At 39.6% G+C, this 21,725-nt stretch overlaps 1 protein-coding gene across 1 annotated transcript; it reads left to right on the forward strand.

Moving 5' to 3' along the window:
* The first annotated feature begins 2,006 nt into the window (after positions 1-2,006).
* cavin1a (caveolae associated protein 1a) lies at positions 2,007-21,453 on the forward strand. The gene is made up of 2 exons (XM_038704499.1): positions 2,007-2,822; positions 18,252-21,453. Exons 1-2 carry the CDS (start codon positions 2,322-2,324, stop codon positions 19,002-19,004), a joined length of 1,254 nt encoding a protein of 417 aa, XP_038560427.1. The 5' UTR covers positions 2,007-2,321; the 3' UTR covers positions 19,005-21,453.
* Positions 21,454-21,725: the final 272 nt, after the last annotated feature.

Raw genomic sequence — 21,725 nt, forward strand, 5'->3', positions numbered from 1 at the left:
CTGGTCAGATAAAAAAAAAAGGCAATCAGAAAATAGAAATTAACAACATTTTTTAACATTCATATACACAACATAAAAATACTAACAGAATAGCACAGTGCACATTCACCAATAACACATAGTATACCAGTTTAATCCAAATTAAGTAAGAAACAAGGTTTGGTAGGGCAGGACATGGCAATTTTATATACTGCACATTTATTTACAGGTAAACTCATAGTGCTTTAAAACACATACAGCAACGAGTTACATGTACATAAAAATAAAATACAAGAAAAGACAACAGCAACAAATGAAAAGAGAAAAACCAGGGCGGTGAGGAAAACTAGAAGTTGCTGTTTGAGCATGTGCACACGAGTATACACTGCCTTCTAATGGTCACCGTGTGTAATTACATGCTTATTGTAAGTTTAATTTTGAATTGTAACCGGAAATTATGCTACACTATTGTGTCTGCCTTGAACAAGACTGTATACAAAAAGGCTTTGAACCTGCTTGAGCACAGTTGTAGTTACTGATTTTCACCACTAGAGGGCAAGATAACTCAAGCTCTGGTGTCTGAAGTAAAAAGTAGCTAGCAAGTTACCAGTTAGTTTATCCTTTTGTGATGGGTTGTTGCTGGATTAATGAGCTGAAATGCACCAATAACATGGGCCAGGCTTCATATTGCTTGATTACAATATGTTCATATTTTAAATACAGCTAGGCTACTGCTAACATGACTGTATGAGACATCTTGATGTCTTTATTGTCCATTGAACAATGTGGGGTTGGATCTTGAAGGTGAGGCTAATTAGCCTAGGCTAATTCTCTGACACTAATAAAAACTTTAAGAGGAGGATTCCCTCCATTAAAGACATCTAAATGATTACGTTCAGTCAGTGTAATGATCTGATTGTGTTTGTCACTGAATGAGTAACTTACTAGTTAGCGTCGAACTTAACATTGCTCAATATATTATACTATACATACTATATGACGGCAATGCGAATCATTAATGTACAGTAGCTCGTTCTTGATTTCTTCAATTTGGTCACTGTGTTTTGAAAGTATTTACAGGTCACTGTGTTTTGAAAGTATTTACAGATGTTAAATAATAGTAGTGATATATGTATATACCGAATATAATATTACCAGAAGTTGTAAGCTAGCATCTCTGCGTTGACGCTGATTTGACGAATTACATGTAGAGGTTGCTGTGTTTGTGTGTTTAAAAGTTATTGCTTTAATATAGTTTAATTTCTAGTAAATGAACTGTTAAACTTGCCACCTTCCACACACAACACATGGAAGATCAACATGTCTTATATTCTCTTTTACATGTTAAACTTTGCTGCTTCTGATTAATTTTTAATGTGTTTCTTTCCTTTAAATTTAACATGTGACTCTAGCGATATGACATAACCACAGTTTCAGAGATTGTGAACTAAAGGTTCAGTGTGTACATTATAGTGACATCCAGTGGCGAGGGTTGCAAATTGCAACAAATGGCCCCCTGTGCATTCACTTGCTCGTCCGACAAAATAAGTACTTTATAATAAATGTCTTAATTCTAATGGCAATTGTAAATTCAGCAGTAAAAAACTAACTTTATACTTTTTCTCCAATAGGGTTGTACATTATATCAATTTCATTTCTAAATTCAAGAAAAAAAAGGCTTTGAAAACTGTGAACTGTGCCGCCATGTTTTTACAGTAGGTAGGAACTGCGGTGTATGTAGATAGAAATGACTCATTGTATGTATATTGTATTACATTCTTGTCAATAGATCCTCCTAAATATTACACACTGAACTTTTAATTATCATATTTCACTGGTCTGAACTGATGGTGGTATTGGATCTCGCCTCTAGTAGCCCTCACCTTTCTGTGTTTGATAGGAGTCAGTCACGTCTCCATAAGAGGCGGAGTCTGGATATCTGCTGCCCCGTGGGGACAGAATGGGGTGGAGCCCCAGCAGCAGGGGGAGTCAGGGTCCGGGTGTAGGAAAGAAAAAGTTTGACTGAGTGGTTTCACAGGGAGGAGAGGCATTTGAGTCAGGGCACACATGCCTCAGCTGTGAGAGGCCCTACTCCCCTTGGCTGGCTGGCATCCCAGAGCAGAGCAGAGAGAGACATAGTGTGTGAGAACGAGGGTGAAGAGAAAGTTTAAGAGTAAAGTAGACTAGGAAGAGGCAAACAAGTGGTCAAGAAAGTTATCTGAAATTAAAGAGAAAGATTAGGGACTAAGTTGAGTGCAGTGTGGCTCCTGCAGGTTGATTTTCAGTAGTGTATTTTTAACTGTAGTGAGTGTGCAGACGGTTTGTATTTGGAGTTGACAGCCATGGCGGATACAGGTGTCAAGAAGGAGCATGCAGTCCTAAAAGAAGTGCCTTATGATGATGACGAGGTCGCTCTGGTGAGTGCTGCCACCGAGCCGGCAGTAGATGACGATGACCCTGCAGAGGAGGTGGACCTGGTGCTGGCAATGGGTTCTGGAGGCAAGAGCGAAGCACAGATGAACGGGGTCATGGTTCTGTCTCTGCTAGACAAGATCATTGGGGTGGTAGACCAGATCCAGCAGACCCAGAATGGGCTTGAGGCCCGGCAGGAGACTATGGAGAAGTCAGTGTCAACCATCCAAGGGGAGCTGGCTAAGTTGTCCAAGAACCACATTGGCACAGCCAACACTGTCAACAAAATGCTGGAAAAGGTACGCAAGGTCAGCGTCAACGTCAAGACGGTGCGCAGCAACCTGGAGAAGCAGGCGGGCCAGATCAAGAAGCTGGAGAGCAACGAGAACGAGCTGCTCAAGAGACGTAACTTCAAAGTCCTTATCTACCAGGTGAAATGGGGGGATACTGAGGGCTGCTGTATGTTTATGAGCTTGTTCTTTTATTATTTTCATCACAGGGTGGACTAAGTAATAACAAATAGTCTTTGTTTGAGAATGTGGTGGGGATACTTGTTGCACACAGAGTACAAGTTAGTCCTGAAAAGGGTTGGGTTACATTCCCCACCTCAGAGTTGGCAGAGAGTGTGAAAAGCACCTGAAAAGCTATGAAACCATCAGAGCCATCATCTCACCAGCGACTTAATGTAACACTATGGTATGAGTTGACCCTTGTTAGTGAAAATGAATAGTTTCTCAGGATACAGGATGCTGGCAATAGTTTCGGCTCTGTGGTTTCCATGACTGACTTTCCATGACTTAAATGAGGCTGTAATGTTTACGAAGAATCAGACACTGTGGTCCAGTATTTAGAAGCTGTTGTATAATTTGCAGTCGCGCTCAGTGAGAGGTGGATTCTTCCTCTCTTTAATGAAGGGAATACCAGTAGCTTCCATGGAAAAATGAAGGCAGATAGTGACCCCTCCCACATAACACAGGACTTCATGATTACCCAATGAAACTATTTAAAGACTAGTGGGTGTAAATAAAAATATAAGGCCTATAAACACAGGAATGAAGGGCTACTTGAGACAGAACCAACGCCCCACCTCTGATTGCTCAGAGGAAGGATAGTTGGCAGGCTGCTGCCATGTAAGATGAAGATATAGTTTTTGTTATTAAGATTTCTCAGAAGTAGGACACTGGCTGCATTCATGCATTCATGGTGCACAAACTTGCACTTGAATATGTGAGGACATAAGAAGTGTGGGAATTGGGGTTGGGGCAATTTTATTTTAGGAAGCATAGCAGCTTCTCCTCAGAGAAACAATCGGGACCATGATCATTTTAAATATATTTCCATTACATTTATTCATTTAGCTGACACTTTGATCCAAAGCAACTTACAATAGCTATAGATGTCAGAGGTTGCACACTCCTGGAGCAACTAGGGGTTAAGTGTCTTGCTCAGGGACACATTGGTGTTTCACAGTGGATTCAAACCCAGGTCTCTCACAACAAAGGCATGTGTCTTATCCACTATTCCATAACCCCCAAGTGTTTCAGTGGAGCACTGATCGGTCTAACTACCATTTTGCATTTGAACTCCTTTTTTTTATTTTTTAGATAAACATGCTGTCATGTCTGGCTGGTAAACTCGCTGCTTACATCATGCATGCAGCACTTTACTCTAAGTTTATTTTTTGTGCAAAGGGCTCTCGTGCCCTTCGATCTGGAATTTAGTTATTAGACTACAAATCAAATGACAAGAAATGGTCAGTGGTCGTTACCTTATGCGTATCATAACCTCTGCAATATGCTAGCTAGAAAAGAGAGAATATTTTCTTTGAAAAACATTAGTAACAGTGAATGTGAGAGTTGCAAGACTCTCGTGAGTAGAGCTTACTTCAGGATCTGTATTAGCAGGCAAATATTTTCACACCCCGCTCCTGGGATGTCCACCGTCGGAGCGGGTTACACTATTGGCATCTAGCAGAAATCCAATCATAGATGTTAGGCCTTAATAAATTACTCTGTAAAGCAGGTGTCTCCCCTCCCTACTGCAAGCGTTTTTAACTGCATGTCTGTGAGCAATTGTCAGTTTAGGACACAAAAGTAGTACAAGAAAGTGTTCATAAAGCACTAATTTATAAAGCTTAGGATTTTACCGATTTTACTCTTACCCTAAGTTTTGATTGTTTTTCAGCAGATGTCATCAGCAGATTTAAATCATTCCAAATAATTTCCTGTGCTGTAAGCAATGTAAAACTGTTGTCACTGTCTTAACATGGTCCCTGTCACGTTTTCCAAGTGGTTGTAGGAGCTTCTATGTTGCAGTAGCTGCTTCTTGCTCCCACAATCTATTTATTGCCAGAGAATGACTGTACGGGTGTCCAGTTTAACTTAGGCTGGCCCGAAATTGGCAGCATTGCAAATCTGCACTGGCTCTCAGCCATGTTTCACCCCTTTCCACTGTCTGTTTGTGTGTTAATGTGTTAGAGTAGGTTAAGTTTAGAATTAGGTTAAGGGTTGAGGTTAGGGTTTGTAGAGGTTATAGTTAAGGTTAGGTGATGAATTACCAACACGTGTGTGTGTGTGTGTGTGTGTGTGTGTGTGTTCGTCCATTCCTCTGATACCAGCTTTATCTGTAGATTCCGTATTTTTCTCTCCTGTCACTCTGTCCGTGCACTCTGAGAATAGCCACATACATCAGAGTTTCTAGCAACGGAGGACTTGACAGTTATGTTTTATAATTAAACCTTCAACGATGGTTGCACGCAGGATCCCTTGGCAACAGCAGGGTGGGGCGATGAAGACATGTTTACCAAATGTACATTACATATCAGTATCACAGTGTAGAAGTACTCCATGACAAGTCTTGCATTCAACATTTTATGTGAGTAAAAGTACTGAAGTATGAAAATATAAAGTGGTTTAAAGTACCAAAAGTAAAAGTACTTATCATGCAAAGCCATTTTCACGGTATATACAATATTGTTGGATTATTGATGCATCAATTTCTAAGCATCTCTAATGTTGCAGCTGGTAGGTGGAGCGGATTTTAACTACTTTATATTATGCTTAATTTAACACAATGCATTTTAAACCGCAATTTATTTTATCAATAATCTGAATCGGCAAAGTAACAAGTGACTAAAGCGGTCAAATATATGTAGCAGAGTGAAAAGTATAGTATTTTCCCCCAAAATGTGGTGAGTAGAAGTACAAAGAAGAATAAAAAGGAAATACTTAAGCTAACTAACTCAAAATTGTACAGTATTTGAGTAAAGTTGTTAAATTCCACCATTGTATCTCAGATATGCATCACAATATTTTGTGATAACAGATCTGTCAAGATCTAATCCCAAAACAACGGTGTTCCTGTGGTTCCTCATGAGACTGAAACATGAGCCAGCCTCACTATGGTCCCTCTTGAACAAATAAAATCCTCATCAGAACCATGATTGTGCAACTGTACTTTAGTTAAAGGATTGCATTTATATTTTGGGAGTTTAGAACTTGAAATATATGTTAGAGAGGGGCATCTGTGGAACATTTCCGTTACAGTGTCTTTCTGGAGTTGCAGGGCTGGACTTTTAGAATAACAAACTCCTTACTGTAAGTGACCTTGCAGCAGCTGAGGTTCTTCCTGCTGCACAATCAGCCTGTCATCAGGGCTAAAAGGCCCACAAATGGTCAGTGATCCAATGGAGCCCTGCCTTCACACCTCCCCAGAGTTTCTCTGCTCTGACCATATTGCATCTAATATTGCTGCCTTTTATAGACCAATTGTCTTTCCAGAAGAAACATAATCATTCTAAATGAGTCTAGGTTTATTTCCATATTTCCCATAAGTCTCATATTGCCAGGCATTAGAATATTTTATTTCAGCCTCGCACACCTAATTTCCTTTTGTAGTGTTTCCTAAAAGCACTTACTGTCAGGAAGTACACTTAACAACAGCAACATTGTGATAAAACGATTTATAAAAAATATTGTGGCTCATTCTCTCATCTCATTGAAGCCTCATGATGGATTTAATATAATGATGATAAATGTTGTAAATGTTGCTCTAGAGGCTTTCTGTTTCTGTAGCAACTCCACATTCAATCAATAAGGAAGCAGCGCTTGTCTTTTTGTAACAGCTATACTTAAATCTTTCGCTTGGAAAATTACTAAAATGATTATTCAACTATTTGTTTTAGATAATGTTTTGCCATTATTTGATAGAACAGCTAAAGAAAGAGATAGGAAATATGGGGGGGAGAGAGGGGGGAGATGATTAAGAGCCACAGGCTGGAATTGAACCTACCTCCTACAATTCCCAGAATGGAACTTCACCCCAACGGCTACATGGGAGATTCGGGTGTGTTATGCTAGTAATAGCTAATGTAATTAGCTAGCCTCAAGCAGAGATGACGTCTGGTGATCTCACTTTATAACTCCACACCCCCAGATTTTTTTATTCTCAATCTTGTATTCTTCAACCCAAACTGACACTGACTGAAGTGACATCACTTGAAGCAGTTAATCAGATTTTACCCAGCTACCTCATATGCAGTTGTACTTCCCAAGATGTGTGAAGACGGTTTTTGTGTGAAGTAGTGGTGTGAGTGCTCCTTTTAGTTTTATAAGGGGAACTGTGCTTTTATCAAGGACTTTAAACTGTGACTCAGCCAGTGGGAACTGGGGATCATTTGTGTGTTTCATAATGTGCATTATCTCTTTAATTATGTGGATTGATCTACTTTATGCAATGTGATAGTGTTGTCCATTAGAGTGTGAGACAGTATTGCTGTGTGTCTGAATTCTGGGTGTGTTTGGCTGCAGCTCAAGGACTGTGATACCCATGTGGTCAACTCTATCAGGGAGATGTAAGACTTCTCAGTTACAGTCTACTTATTCCACGCCAACCTCAAAGGCCTTCCAGAGCTCAGATCGCAGCCAACAAGCCCCAGCCCTATTTTCTTTAATAGCTTTTAACCCTGCCGGGACTATTTAATACCTCAATTCCACTTACTCTAGACATAGTAATCCAGTCATGGCTGTCGGTCACTTCAGCTTACTGAATCTTTGTTTCCAGGCATAAATCAGATCTCGGCCTCATTACAAAGAGGGTAGTTAGGAAGCACTTAGCCCCTTGCATGGGTGAACAACCAACCCAACTAAAAAGCACTCGACCAGCAGCACCAACTTAGTGTTGTGATTCATCCTGCTGGCATCTGTCTGACTCTCCTGCCAACATGCCCACTTGTTCTCCTCCCTTCTTCTCAGTTTCTCTCCCCTACCACTCCCGCTATCGATTTAGCCCGTTCCAACTCAGACGTCTAATGTAGAACCCAAGGGCACAGCTCATTCAGTATTTGCTACAGTACATGTACACTATGTTGTTCTCTTCCAGTCTCTCCTCTCTGTCCTTTTTCTCCTGCTGCACTCCTCTTCTCTTTGCTAGTGGAAAGATATCTGGCAGGCTCCACATTTCACTGTTGCATGTCAGCTACTATGTCAAGCCAGCGCCGAGTTCCAGTATTCGATGGAGTGTGAGCCTCTGCATGCAAAAAGTTGTCAAACAAGACATGTTCTATTATAAAAAGAAAAAACTTTATAGATAATCATTCCTGAAGAAAGAGAACACTAATGAGAAACAGTATAGTCTCAGTGTGAGTCCAATTCTGGAGAGCTAACCCTAACCCTGACCCACCCCACATCTTCTCAAAATTGTCACCGTTTGCAGACACTGTTCTGCTTAGCTGAATCCCAGCACTTCCACACCATCTGTGGCTGACTTCTTAGAAAAGGCAAAAAAACGCTTTGAGTGTTTCTGTCACTCGTTTAAGAGACGGCGATGAAGCTAGTCGCACCTGAATTTGGAGTGCCCATGTATTAAAGCCTTTATGGTAAATCCACTGAAACGGACCAGTACGAGCTGACAGGCAGGTTAGCGACTTTATCCTGTCATTTTCTTTCTTTACAAAGCCAAGTGTTACAGTATGAGAGTCCTACCTGAAGAGAGGCTATGAAGTCTTCATATTACGCGATACGAGAACCACATACAACATTATTTATCAAATTGGGTTGGACTTAACGAATTTAGTTGGAGGACACACATGTGACAACATCCGGTTTTCAAAATAAGGTGTCTATACAGTGCCATTAAAAGTAAATGGACACATGTAATTTACTTTACCAGACCCTCTCCTCTGACCCACCCACAATAGTCCTTCCAAATCTTGTGGGAGACTATTTAATTCATGCAATGGTAAAAAAAAAAAAAGGCGCAAAAAATGTGAATGTACTTGTTCGGTATTTGGCAAATTTTTTCATTATATTCGGCTTCGGATAAATTGTTCACCTTGTTTTATGTTTTCTTTGGAGGAAAAAGAGTTTTTTATGCTGACATGGTATTTCAAGTTTCAAATTTGTTTATGGTCATTCATCCACATACAGAGTGTACAAATGAACGAAATGCCGTTTCTCACAGTCCAAAGTGCTAAAAGCAAGATCACAATAATCAACTTACAAGACAAGACACCAACACAACACAGTAACTGACACTAGACAAGAATAGATGTATTATTGGAAAGTGGAGTGAACACGGTGTGGCTGGCAGTTTGTAGTGCAACCCATATCTAAATCTATACTTCATAATAGCAGCAACAAAAGTAATGATAATAATAGTAATAGTAATCAATCATAAGTATTTTTTAAAGTAGTGGGAGTAATAGTTCAATAGTTAAACAGTAGTAAGGCTTAAATAATAGCAAGGAGTATTAACAGTATATTCTGTATGATCAAATAATGTAAAAATATATGAAGAGATGGACCATTTTGAACACTCAAGAATCACAACAGAGGGCTGATGTGGCATAATTGGACTGGTGTAATTTCATATACTCACACACAGTACATTTGCTCTCTGCTCTGCTATTTCAGATTGAGCGCACAGCACTGTGGTGTGTGTGTCTGTAGATATTGGAGGTGGATTTGCTGATAGTGGTACTGTAGTCTGTCCTGTGCTACTGTCATCAGGATATACAGTTTGCACAGCAGAAAAGGGATCCCTGCACTTCCATCACTTGGAAACACATGGTTATCTGTTATTACTATCGCCTATAGTTAGATCTATGAGTCTAATATAGTTCTTTGAGTCATGGTTGTATAATGAATGGACTGCTAAATATTAACAGTCCATTCATTATATAAAGTCTACAGCACTTATGTTGTTGACACTTTCATGTGTTGTGTGTTGAAGAGGAACTATGAGTTCAGTTGTTGAGTCATTTTGGGACACAAATGTATTAGTTTTTGTTGCACATCAGCTTATCCTACCAAAAACTAGTTGTGTTATTGTGTGTACATGTGTGCAGCACCTTACAGTATAATACAGTGCAGTTGTTTGTGAGGCACAAGAGGACACTCCAATTGCTCCAGTTGCTCCTACTGAAATAACTACATTTTATGTGTCCCGATGCCTGATTTCTGGCCCTAGCTGCCTTCCTGTCTCACCAAACATCCCCATCACACAGAGGCAGACAGGATTTACCAGCTGGGAAACCGATCAGGTCACCCCTCAGTTTCAACAGTTGTAGTTGTCATCCAGCGTCTTGGCTGACCAACAGAAATGTGTCCTCATACCACATCACAACTCGGTGGAAGCTGTGTATACCCTCCATGCTGTTTATTCCAAGATTTGTAGGCACACCCTTCATCTACGCAGCCACAGCCAAAATAAAAAGTTGGCCAAATTATCTGAGTTGGTATATTAAAGGAAACCGTTATGTTGCTTTTAATAATAAATATACCAGCTCCAATGCAATGGAATTGTGTCCTGTTTCATTGAGTGCATCTGAATTTAGTTGTAGGCGGTAACAATTGATTGATTAAATGCATTATATGTGTGTTTTCTGGGCTTATTTCCAGACAAATGTGTTTGACTATGTAGCAGCAGTTGTTGGGTTCATACTGTACTTTGTATGTTTTTTTTATTATTTAAATAAAGATTTCCCAATGTAACATGTTAAATACCAATACTTGTGGGGGATAAACTTTTGCAAATAAAACTAATACTATCTGTGAATCTAGGTACCACAGCATTGCCTGATTATACAATCACAGAAAAAAGTATGTGTACCCTTTTGAATTACCATAGTCTCTGACTATGACACTCCAGAAGGTGTATATTCTTCTGCTGATGCCGTTCTGTTGCCATTCTTCTGTTCTTTGGGTCGTTGTCCTGTTGCATCACCCATCTCCTGTTGAGCTTCAACAGACGGACAGATGGCCTTACATTCTCTTGCAAAATGTCTTGATAAACTTTGGAATAAATTTTGATGCAAAATTTGATGATAGCAACCCTTCCAGGCCCTGAGACAGCAAAGCAGCCCCAAATCATGATGCTCCCTCTACCGTACCTCACAGTTGGGATGAGTTTTTGATGTTGGTGTGCTGGGCCTTTTTCCTCCACACATAGGTTTGTGTGTTCCTTCCATACCACTGAACTTTGGTTTCATCTATTCACAGAATATTTTGCTAGTAGTGCTGTGGAACATCCAGGCGCTCTTTTGCAAACTTCAGACATGCAGCAGTGTTTTTTTGGACAGCAGTGGCTTCCTCTGTCCTCCAATGGACTCCGTTCTTGTGTTTTATGTATCGTACAGTCGTCAAAAGAGATGTTAGCATGTTCCACATATTTCTGTAAGTCTTCAGCTGACACTCTAGGATCCTTCACCTCATTGAGCATTTTGCTCCGTGCTCATGCAGTCATCTTTGCAGGACGGCGACTCCTAGAGAGAGTAGCAGTGCTGAACTTTTTCCATATATAGACTGTTTGTCTTACTGTGGACTGATGGACATCAAGGCTTTAGAGATACCTCTGTAACCCTTTCCAGCTTCATTCTAGTCAACAATTCTTAATCTTAGGTCCTCTGAGAGGCATGGTTCACATCAGGCAATGCTTCATGGGAATAGCAAGAGTAAAATTGATGTGTTTTTTATAGGACAGAGCAGCTCTAACCAACACCTCCAATCTCATCTCATTGATTGGACTTCAGGTTGGCTGACTTCTAACTCCAAGTAGTTTTTGGAGAAGTCAGTAGCCAAGGGGTTCACATACTTTTTCCACCCTGCACTATGAATTCACAGTGTGTTCAACAAAATCATGGAAAGATATAGTTGTTTGTGTGGAGTTAGTTTAAGCAAAGTGTGTCTGTCTACTGTTGTGACTTAGATGAAACATCACATCACATTTATGACCAATTTATGCAAAAATCCAGGAAATTCCAAAGGGTTCACATTCTTTTTCCTATGACTGTTTTAATACAAAAAGTAGCTGTGAAAGCAGCACCATACACTCACTAATATAAGTTAAGTGTTTTCGCTGTAACTTAAGAGGTTGCGTGTGAAGGTAAAGTCTGATGTGTGCAAACCCTCAGTCTGAAGTGCAAAAGTCAGGTTACACTGGTGGTATATTTCACATTGCTGCGATGGCAGCTTGCTGTTCTTGTGACTGGTATGTGTGTTATAGGCTGTCAAAGAGTGGGTGCCAGATTTTGGGTGCCCTCGGGATTAGACTTTGCATGCACATGGATGTTTGGGATGATTAATGTGTAAATAATAGAAATCATACTTAAAGTGTATTGGCATTGTAAGAGGCAAACTTTAAAGGTAAAACAATTTGCTATATTTAAAAAGAACTTTATAGAGATAATGGGGACTATGTTGTCAATTCAGAACAAAACAAAGCAGTGTGGGTGATTGGCTGGTTGCCTTCCCTCTTGTAACCCCAAGTGTTGTGAGGCAGGAGTTATTGCTCATTTATCATTATATTGGCCCTTCAGAAGTTTCCTAAAGGTGGGCCCAGTACTGTATTCATGTTGGGACCTTATTTATGCCCTCACTTGATCCACACATTCTGTAAAGTGGTAATTTGTGTTTCGCACAGAAACAAGAACACTATTGACACTATGAATAATTGCAACACACTGTTTCACTAAATCTTCATGCTCACAGCAGTGCGGCGTGCAAATTCATTATTATGCCTAAACTAGTTCCAATCTTTCACAAGTGGAAAATGTGAACTGAGAGTTGTTAACTTTGGCTGAAACTGTACTTGCTGTACCCCTTTAGCGTTGATGTGGATTGCACTATTAGAGAGAAAGGGACAGATGTACATTTCCTATCTTTGCATTAGACAAATAATGGGATTCCAGTGGTTTTAGAGTCATGGATGTGGGAAGGCTCAGCTGTGGAAAATGGCTTCCCCCTTCAGGTCCCTATGTGTGAAATCACAAATCACTGAGGCAGAAAATCCAAGGAACTCCCTTCCTGTGGTGTGCCCTGTAACATGACATTACCATGTTGTCTTTGTGGTACACAGAGCCCCGCTCTTGGAATGAATCTGTCTATAGAAAGGCCGGGATTGGTTGCTATTTCCATTACCCACAGGACACTTAAACATTGCACCATCAGAGTGGGTTGTTTTAAAAGGGATAAGAAAGCTTCATGAAACAAAATTTGCATTCTTCCCTCAGCCATAAGAGTTACCCCAAAATAACTGAGGTAGTAGGCAGCTGTACCAATCATCTGTGAATTGTTTTAGCCTTATTCAGGAGAGTGTGGGAGGATTCAATATTAATGACCAGAGCCCATTAGTGTTCTTATTTTAGCCTCAGAGCTCAAAGCATCGCCATTCAGGCCTCTGCAGGGCTCTTACATGCGGACCTCCACCTCTTTCATGTCAATCTCTCGTTTGGCTTGCTCCCATCCTGGAGGGGTACATGGGTCAGTGATATCACTCATTGTGGAAAGCTAAGTGCACAGCTGCAAGGAGTAGACCGGATCAGACAGCTGCTCCTGTGACTCACTGAGAGGCCTGTCATCACACTACCTTAAAAGGAATGGCGTGTGTCTGTCCTTGTGTGTGTGTGTGTGTGTGTGTGTGTGCGTGTGCGTGTTTATGTACAAGCAAGCGAGTTGCTAAGTGTCTGCATGCATGTAGGCGGATCAGGACCGTGTATTTTAATGTGCATGTATTTGTTATCCAAACAAAAGTCAACCTTGCTCTTCTTCCTAACCACTCATGTATTGATAAATTGAAATATTTGTAAAGACATATATTATAATATATATATAGACTTTTTATCCACCTTGTTTGGATTTGTTTGCAAAGCTGTCCATTTTTCCTTTATATTCAGGTAATAAACATACAATTAGATGTAATCTGCATGAGAAATAAAGAAATAAATCACTTGTAATAATTTTCCACTTATAGTGATCAATTTGACCAAGACAGATGTTATCACTTTAATAGGTTCCAATTGAACACAAACTGAACTCCTCACAATTAATGTCAAAGACAACGTGGTCATTTCTTAGCCGGCAATCTGGCATCTAATAATCTTTCATATTCGACACAGACATTACATTTTTTTGCTAATTGATGACATCAGTGTCAGTGATAGCAAATTTAAATAATTAAGCAAGAATATTCACTTAAATTTATTGATTTAATTCAATTTAATTAAATTTTTACAGCACAAGTTCATAACAGACGTTCTATCATTGCATTTTTCATATAGAGCAGGTCTAGACCGTACTCTTTGTAATGTCAATCAACGTTTGACCAGGAGAATTAGTGAGTTGTAACAGCAGAGACAGAGAAGATAGACAGCAGTGGCTGCTGTGGTCTCTGTAGAGTGCTGATGCAGAACACTGTTTGCTCTGTTGTCCATAGTAACAGTGATTCAAATATCCCTTGAGACCTTGTATGAGTCAGACAGAGAACATTTTGCCTCTGATAATATTTAGACAATGAAAAAGCCCTGCGGTTGTTATGTGAGCACCTTAAATTCAAGGATTATTTTTAGAATTACATCAATTTCACCATAGGTCAAGAATATTCTTGTGTAATCTTTAATAATACTAATAATAATTTGCCAAAGCAGAAGACACTCTTGACCTGCTTCCTGCCTGTTTTAACATTCCTGTCTCACTTGCTTTTCCTCGGTAGGTCTTAGCTGTTGACCAAAATCTTTACCCTCTGTCTGCTGGGACTTCTTAATTGCATCTTCTGTGTTGTGCCTCCCTCTGAGAGACTCCTCAGACAGTTGTTGGCTTGTCCGAGCAAATCAGTCTCTCACACACACACACACACACACACACACACATCCAGAAAGAAAGTTCCTTCTTTCTAGCCAACTTTTCCATGAGGTATGATTCACGCTACTCTTGGAGGAAAGAAATGTTAGCAACAGACCTCCTTCTCATTGAGGAGAGCACACATACTCAGTCACCATTCCTCTGGCACCTGTCAGTAAACACACACACACACACATACAAGTGTAGACTTCTCCGTTGCCAGTAAGTGGGAGGAGAGAGGAAGGTAACACAGGGGCACTAATGAACTTACCATCTTTTTCCCCAAGCTTCCAGTCTCTTGCTTTGTAATCAGGCAGGGAAACCCAAACAGGGTTTGCTGATATTATCATAATTTCCACAGAACAGTGGGCTGAGTCAAGTTTTAAGAATGTAAAACAACAAAATGTTCCAACATTGTCTCTGATTATTTATAAGGGTTCTTGTAATCCTTGAAAGTCTAATAAAAGATTGAAACATTTTAAAAATGTGACTAAAAAACACCCAAATTCATCATAGGCCGATAAAGTGGCTATTGATATATTGGCTAATATTAGCTTATTGCAGATTTACACTTATTTATCTGTCAGTGTACATATCAGCCGATAAGTAACAAGAAATTGCAGGAATATAGGTAATTACATAGTTTGTCCAGCAGAGAGCCCTGACAGGAAGATTTTTAGACAGTAAAATTCTGTCAGTATGTACACTGGTCAAAATTAAAACAAAATAACAAACAAATCTAAGGTATCTGTGATTAAATGTATTTTTGTCAGGTTATAGGCCTATTCTCTATCATTATTACTTTACATCATGAGAAATGTTAATGCACTGATATAACAGTGGCTTTTACAATAAATTAAAGGACCACAAGGTTACAACAAGCATAATGTTCAAACTTGACCAACATTTTGTGGATCCATAAAGCCAATCCATAAAGCCAAGAGTAAGTACTACAGTATGCTTTTCATAATTTTAAGGTTTAAGTCAAAAGAGTTTTGCTGTTCACAGAAACACCATTAGTAAGTTGGGCAGAGATGATTGATCTTGATTCAATAGTACATGCTTTAGTGACGTATAGAGCTGATATGATCCTGGACCATGTTGTAATTTCCCTTTTTGTATGACCTCATCTGGTACCAGGATGCTGTGCACTGCTGTTTTCTCCAGGAACACGAATATACATTGTAAAATTTGAGATTAATACACTGCTTTTGCCAGGGACATATACTATGAGGTTTTTATGTACTGTATGCCACTATTACATCATTCTGACAAAATCAATGTAATCAATGGAAAAATGTTCTCATGCATTCAAAAATATCCCTCATTAACGTTATTATAGCAGCTCAGCCTAATTTTGTGTGCATGTGTGCAAAGCAGGTGCAGTATTTATTTCCGTTTAATTGTAATACTCTCACAACTGAGAACCTCATGTTGGTATATTGTTGTCGTAGAAATGTCAGCTGTTTATCCATCTAAACTTGCCCACCCACCAGAGACAACATGAGCAGGTGGTTACCATGGTGACAGAGCGCTGTGTTTATCTGTTGCTGTGCGGGGAGAAGAGGGTGTTGTGTGGTGAGGTGGGTATCTGTAGGACTGAAAGCTGCAGTGGCTGGTAGCCAGAGAACGGTAGATGGAATCTGGAGAGAGGGAAAGGCCAGCCCAAAATAAACCCATACAGAGTGGATCGGCCAGGCCCACACCACACACGGCACCAGATAAGGAGGCAATGTCCATTTTATGATAGGATCGTGTGGCAATATTTAAACTGCCTTGGCAGAGGTGCTGATCACATGATCTAAGCAGATGCTTTTTTTTTCTTTAAGAAGTTGATATCATTATTGAAATACATTTAATAATATGATTAATATTACAAGTTACTAATTGCGTAACACTACAAAACCCACCTTCACAAACATCAGTTTAAAGCTTTATGCTATTTGACATTGACAGTGGCAATCCAAGACTTGTCTCAGTCCTTTTTCAAGAAAAAAACAGGTGAAGCTACATTGGAAACAATTTTTTTTTTAATGCTCTCTTTTCCCGCGCTCTACTCTACTATGTTTAATAAGTAATGTGTATACAATCGCCTCCGATGTCCTGCATGTCAAGATGCTGAGATGCAAGACACTTCTCTGTGAAGTGGGTGGCCACATTTCAAGGACTATGTTATTCATTAGAATGCAAAACATGCAGGCTACAGGGGATGTAGTCCTTGTTGCTCGTGTTACAAAAAATACAACCATAGAGCGTAGAACCAGCAATGATTCAATCTGAAGTGACAGCTTGGAGAAAAGCTCACTTGTGTCAGAAGTGATGCATACGTTTAATCACATTGTGATGGTCATTCATTTGACCAGTTATTGCGGCCTTATTAAACAGTTTATTTTCACAATACTCTCAATAAGTATGTGTTAGATAAACAGACATCTGCTATCAGCAGTTTCAACTGTTTCTGTGGGAGATTCAGTCTGTGTGTCAACAAACACATTTCGTGACCTTATCACTCCACTCAGTCAATATTGGACAAAACTAGGACTAGGTGACAATAAAAAAAATTTTTTGCTTTTATCTTTAGGATGAAATTCAGGTTTTGTACCTTATGCTGTTAACATATAAAGCCATCTACACTATGACCCAATTTGCAGACAACGTGATATACTAAAATATGATGAAGACACAGACATCAATCACAAGATGCTTACATTTTGTCTTTGTTTTTTTTTTTTTATATTTGAGGTTATATAAAATATCTACTAACCCTCACTGGTAACCCTCATATAATGGCACAGGTGACTTAATCTCATAATTCTATTAAAATATATATTTTATTTTATAATGTGGATCTACAATCTGAATTTCTGGTACCACAGTACTGTGAAACAATATGTAAATATGGTTGCTGCAGTACTAATTAATTGCCAGCTGTCAGCATTTCAGCTGTATAGTTTGGTATTTGTGCATAGATATAGATATTCTTTGAGCAGGTGAGAAATTGCTGAACTGCTGTACTGTGCATTATATGGTTAAATTGAAACTGCACGAACCATAGTATTTCCAATGAAGTGAAAGTAGCATAAAATCCCCCCAAGGTCTACTCTGTTTAATGTAAGATTTGATTGAAAATTATGCCTTTAAGTCACAACAACAAAAGTGTATGTGTTTCTTTACAGAGAAACGTTAGCTAAATGGCAGGAAATTGTACTTGTGGTTAGATGTAACAGCCTGTTGGCTTTAGTTTCAATATGACTGTGAGGCTGCAGATAATATAGGTTTTCTTTTAAGCCCCACAGCTTTATTATTACTTAAGAGATGTGGTATGCAATACATGTGACCACACCAGCCTGTGTCCATATTTCTAAGACTTTAAGCATAAAATAACTGGGTGTAGCCAAGATGTCCGTTGATTGTTGGCATATAATAAAACCACTAGATGGCACTCTACACTAGCTCCAAGCATTGAAATGTTGTATGGGTAGATGATGCATGAATCTGTAAAGTATCATGCTCATATTTTCAATTTCCTTTCTCTGGCTGATAATTTTCACAGGACATATTAAATTAAATTCCATAATTTACATTAATCATACAATACAATCAGTGAAGCACCATGTCTGCTAACATTGTACTGAATGTCATATTGAAAATGAAAATGTCAAATCACAAATTGTCATCACTTACTATTATGCTGCTGTGGTTTAATAGTAGTCTGTTGTTCTTATTTTTCCTATTATGCTCCCTCAGGACCAAGTGAAGCCACCAAAGACATCCAAACCCAAGACAGCAGTAGCTGAAGGTGAAGCAGTGGAGGGCCTTGAGCAGATACCTGAGGAGGGACTCCCAGACAAGCTCAATTCAGATGAGGAGGTGGAGATTGAGGAGATTGTCGAGGAGTCTCGTACCAAGCGTCTCCAACGCAGCACCAAGCAGCAAGTGGACAACATAAAGAAAGCCTTCTCCAAAGAGAAAATGGAGAAGACCAAGCTAAAGACCAAGGAGAACCTGGAGAAGACCAAGCAGAGAACCCGAGAGAACCTGGAGAAGACGAGACAGAGAACCCGTGACAACCTGGAGAAAACCAAGCACAGCCTGGAGAAGAAGATGGGCAAGCTCGGGTCCCGCCTGACACCCAACCAGGAGCGCAGGGTGAAAATGAAGAGCTCCAAAGACAAGGTGAAGAAATCCCTCACCCCTGACCACACGATCTACGCTCGCTCCAAGACCACTGTGTACCGCGTGCCCCCCTTCACCTTCCATGTTAAGAAGATCCGAGAAGGTGAGGAGGAAGTGGTGCAGAACACGGAGATGGTGGAAGTAACCGAGGCCGAGGGCCAGCCAGGAGGAGAGGAGAATGGGCTGGGTGAACATGTGGAGGTGGAGGAAGGGGAGCTGGTGAGTGTAGACAGCCCAGAGATGGAGGCTCTGTTGGAGGTGACTGAAGACTCTCAGCTGGTCAGGGTGGAGCCAGACCACCTAAAGAAGGCCCAAAGCGAGTAGAGCATCCCAGCTCTGCAGGGCTGTGAAGGGAGAGATACAAGGATGAAGAGGGGAACAGAGTCTTGAAGAATGAGTCTAATCACAAGGACATAATATTAGTTGTATAGGGACTTTCTAGACATGATCACAATCTATGACATCTCATTTGTTTTCTCTCTTTTTACTGCACCCAACAGGGATGACTTTCATATTCGCTCCTCTTTAGCATACAAATGAGAAAACAAAAACAAGGCTAGCTTTTGAAACATGCTGCAGGCTGAATGATTATCCTAGACTTGTATGTTTGTAGGTACTTGCTGTTGTTGGTTTGATAAAATGAGTGGCTATAAGAAAGAATGGTATAAATAGTCTTTGTTATTGAGATGTAATGTGTAATATAAAATTTGCCATGTGTGATATGCACATTAATAGGTATGATAAGAGGAAGTTGTTGGCAAGATTAATGTTTTAATGGATGGTTTTAGTGATGTAATGTACACATGTGAAACACAAAAGTGAACAAGTAGGCAAGCTTTAGGACTACAGAAGAACTGAGGAGGCATGGAGATGAGTGGGATTAGACTTAAAAAATTTTTTCCTGGAGCAAAGTGTTTACAAAAACATTACCCCTGATATGCAAAAAGCATTAGACATAAAGCTTTTGTACTGCCAGTCACTCTGGCATTGTGCCAAATGCTACAATATAATGATTCTCATCTGTTTTTATCAGGAACGCAGGAAATAACTTCAACTATCAGAATATTGTATATTTACATAACACTTACAGACACCGATACACTAAACAGCTGAAGTTACTGTTGTGGCCTTGACACGATCATTTTAAGACCTAATGTTTTACCTTTCTAAAGACAAGGCTGCATGCCAGTATCCTGTATGAACACTTTTTTTGATCTTATCTGAAAAGATAGTGATAAAGGGTCATGAAACCTGAACAGAATCAGTAGTCCACCACTGAGTTTTAAGTTATAATGTATAATGTGGGAAACTATCTCTCTCTACTCTATTTTTTATGTGTTGCTCATTCAAACTTTCAGCTATAAGGAAATTTTATATGTAACCTTTGCTGTGGCACATCTTTACAATGCATGCTTGAAAACATGGTTTAATCATCATTTACTGTAATGCTTTGATGTACTGTATATTCACCATGCTATATTTATTTCATCTGGATATACTGTACTCACCAAATTCCACATAGAAGACTTCTGCACAGAGGAAGAAAATCGACTGTCACCATGGTCACAGCTCATCACAGTACATTTGCACGTCCCTCTTAAATTTTCCCTGGGTAATTGCACGCCAGAAAATGATGGTCTGAAGAGCAAGATGACAGTTTAATGACTGACTACATAACATGTGGAGATACAAATGTCATCCTAAATGCAGTCGAAGTGAGATAGCACACTGCCAAGTTTTATGAATGCCGTGGCGCTTTAATAAATGTCAGAACCTCTCCAGCTCCACTATCTAAATACAGCAGAAATGCCAAAAATAATTATCTAAAAAAATAAAATGAAATCAAGGTCAGAACTCCAGAACAGCATGATCCAGCCCACAAAAGGCCAGGTACAATCTTGCATAGTTCCTATGAATTATAAAAGAAATGTCCACACTTGTCTGATCATTATTCATAAAATTAGGTTTACGTAAGTGAGAGGACAATCGTGCAGGCCAAGAGAAAGCTATGATAATTGGATTTTTATTCATCTGTGCCTGATGTAGACTGGCAATGGCAATGTTTTCTTTTGATCATGAACAGCAAGCAAACAGGGCTCCGGACAGGAAGAAGGTGATTGTATGGCTTCCATTTTTCTCCCCAGAGACTGCGTGTGATCTTGATGTGGTGTAGGCATGCAGAAGCCCACTGTGAAGCATGGAACACTACTATAATAATCAATGGAGTGGGGAATTCAATTAAGGAGAGTGCTCCCTCTGAGCACTGAGTAGGATATAGAACAACGGAAAGGACGTGTATCTGTCTCTCTGTGTGTGACTGTGTATACCATATTCCCACACTGACATTTTGGTGAAGCTCCAAGTTTATGTCCACATCAAATGGAAATCCAGGCCTGTGAAATCATATATTGCAGTATTATCTCGCACATCAAACATTGAAACACTTGTAAGATATTGGACCCTTTTAGAAAACAAACATGTGTTTTTGCCACCATGTATATTTGCCTTGTTTTGAGATAGTAGGTTAAAAAACTGAACCAAGCTGCCATAAACGCGAGCTAGGCCAGAACTTATATACTATAGGTCACAGCTTATACAGAGATATTTTGAAAAAAAAAAAAGATCAGTCACGCTGCTGCAACACAACCATGACACATAATTGCTCTTGGTGTTATTGATTCATACTGAGATAATGAAGCTTGCCTTGTCTTTTGTGTTGAAGGTCTCTTCTGCCTGAACACTTACAATATAAATAAAAGCTTACTGAATAATACTGCCTATTATTTTTGTTTACTTTACTTATATATTTACTTATATATACCTAAGTCCACTATTTGTGTTTCAGCTTATATATTTTACTTTATCAGTTTATCTACTGTGGGAAGAGGCTTGGGTAGGAGAGGTCAATAATGAACAGCTCTGGTGTTATTAAACTCTTGATGACGTCGCCACTGCCAGTAACTCAGATGACTTCCAGGCTGGCTGTTCCGTCGAAGTGTTCGTCCTCCCTCTGCAGCCAACAAGCGCACGGTGCTTCTCTGTGGG

The sequence above is a fragment of the Micropterus salmoides genome, unplaced genomic scaffold (genome assembly GCF_014851395.1).
Source record: "Micropterus salmoides isolate LMB-PRFRI ecotype aquatic unplaced genomic scaffold, ASM1485139v1 Ms_hic_scaffold_10, whole genome shotgun sequence".
In the NCBI taxonomy this organism is placed as follows: domain Eukaryota; kingdom Metazoa; phylum Chordata; class Actinopteri; order Centrarchiformes; family Centrarchidae; genus Micropterus; species Micropterus salmoides.

Coding starts and splice junctions, on each gene's coding strand:
- cavin1a (XM_038704499.1), top strand. CDS start 2,322: ATGGCGGATACAGGTGTCAAGAAGGAGCATGCAGTCCTAAAAGAAGTG. Junction 2,823..18,251: donor TCAAAGTCCTTATCTACCAG/GTGAAATGGGGG, acceptor ATGCTCCCTCAG/GACCAAGTGAAGCCACCAAA.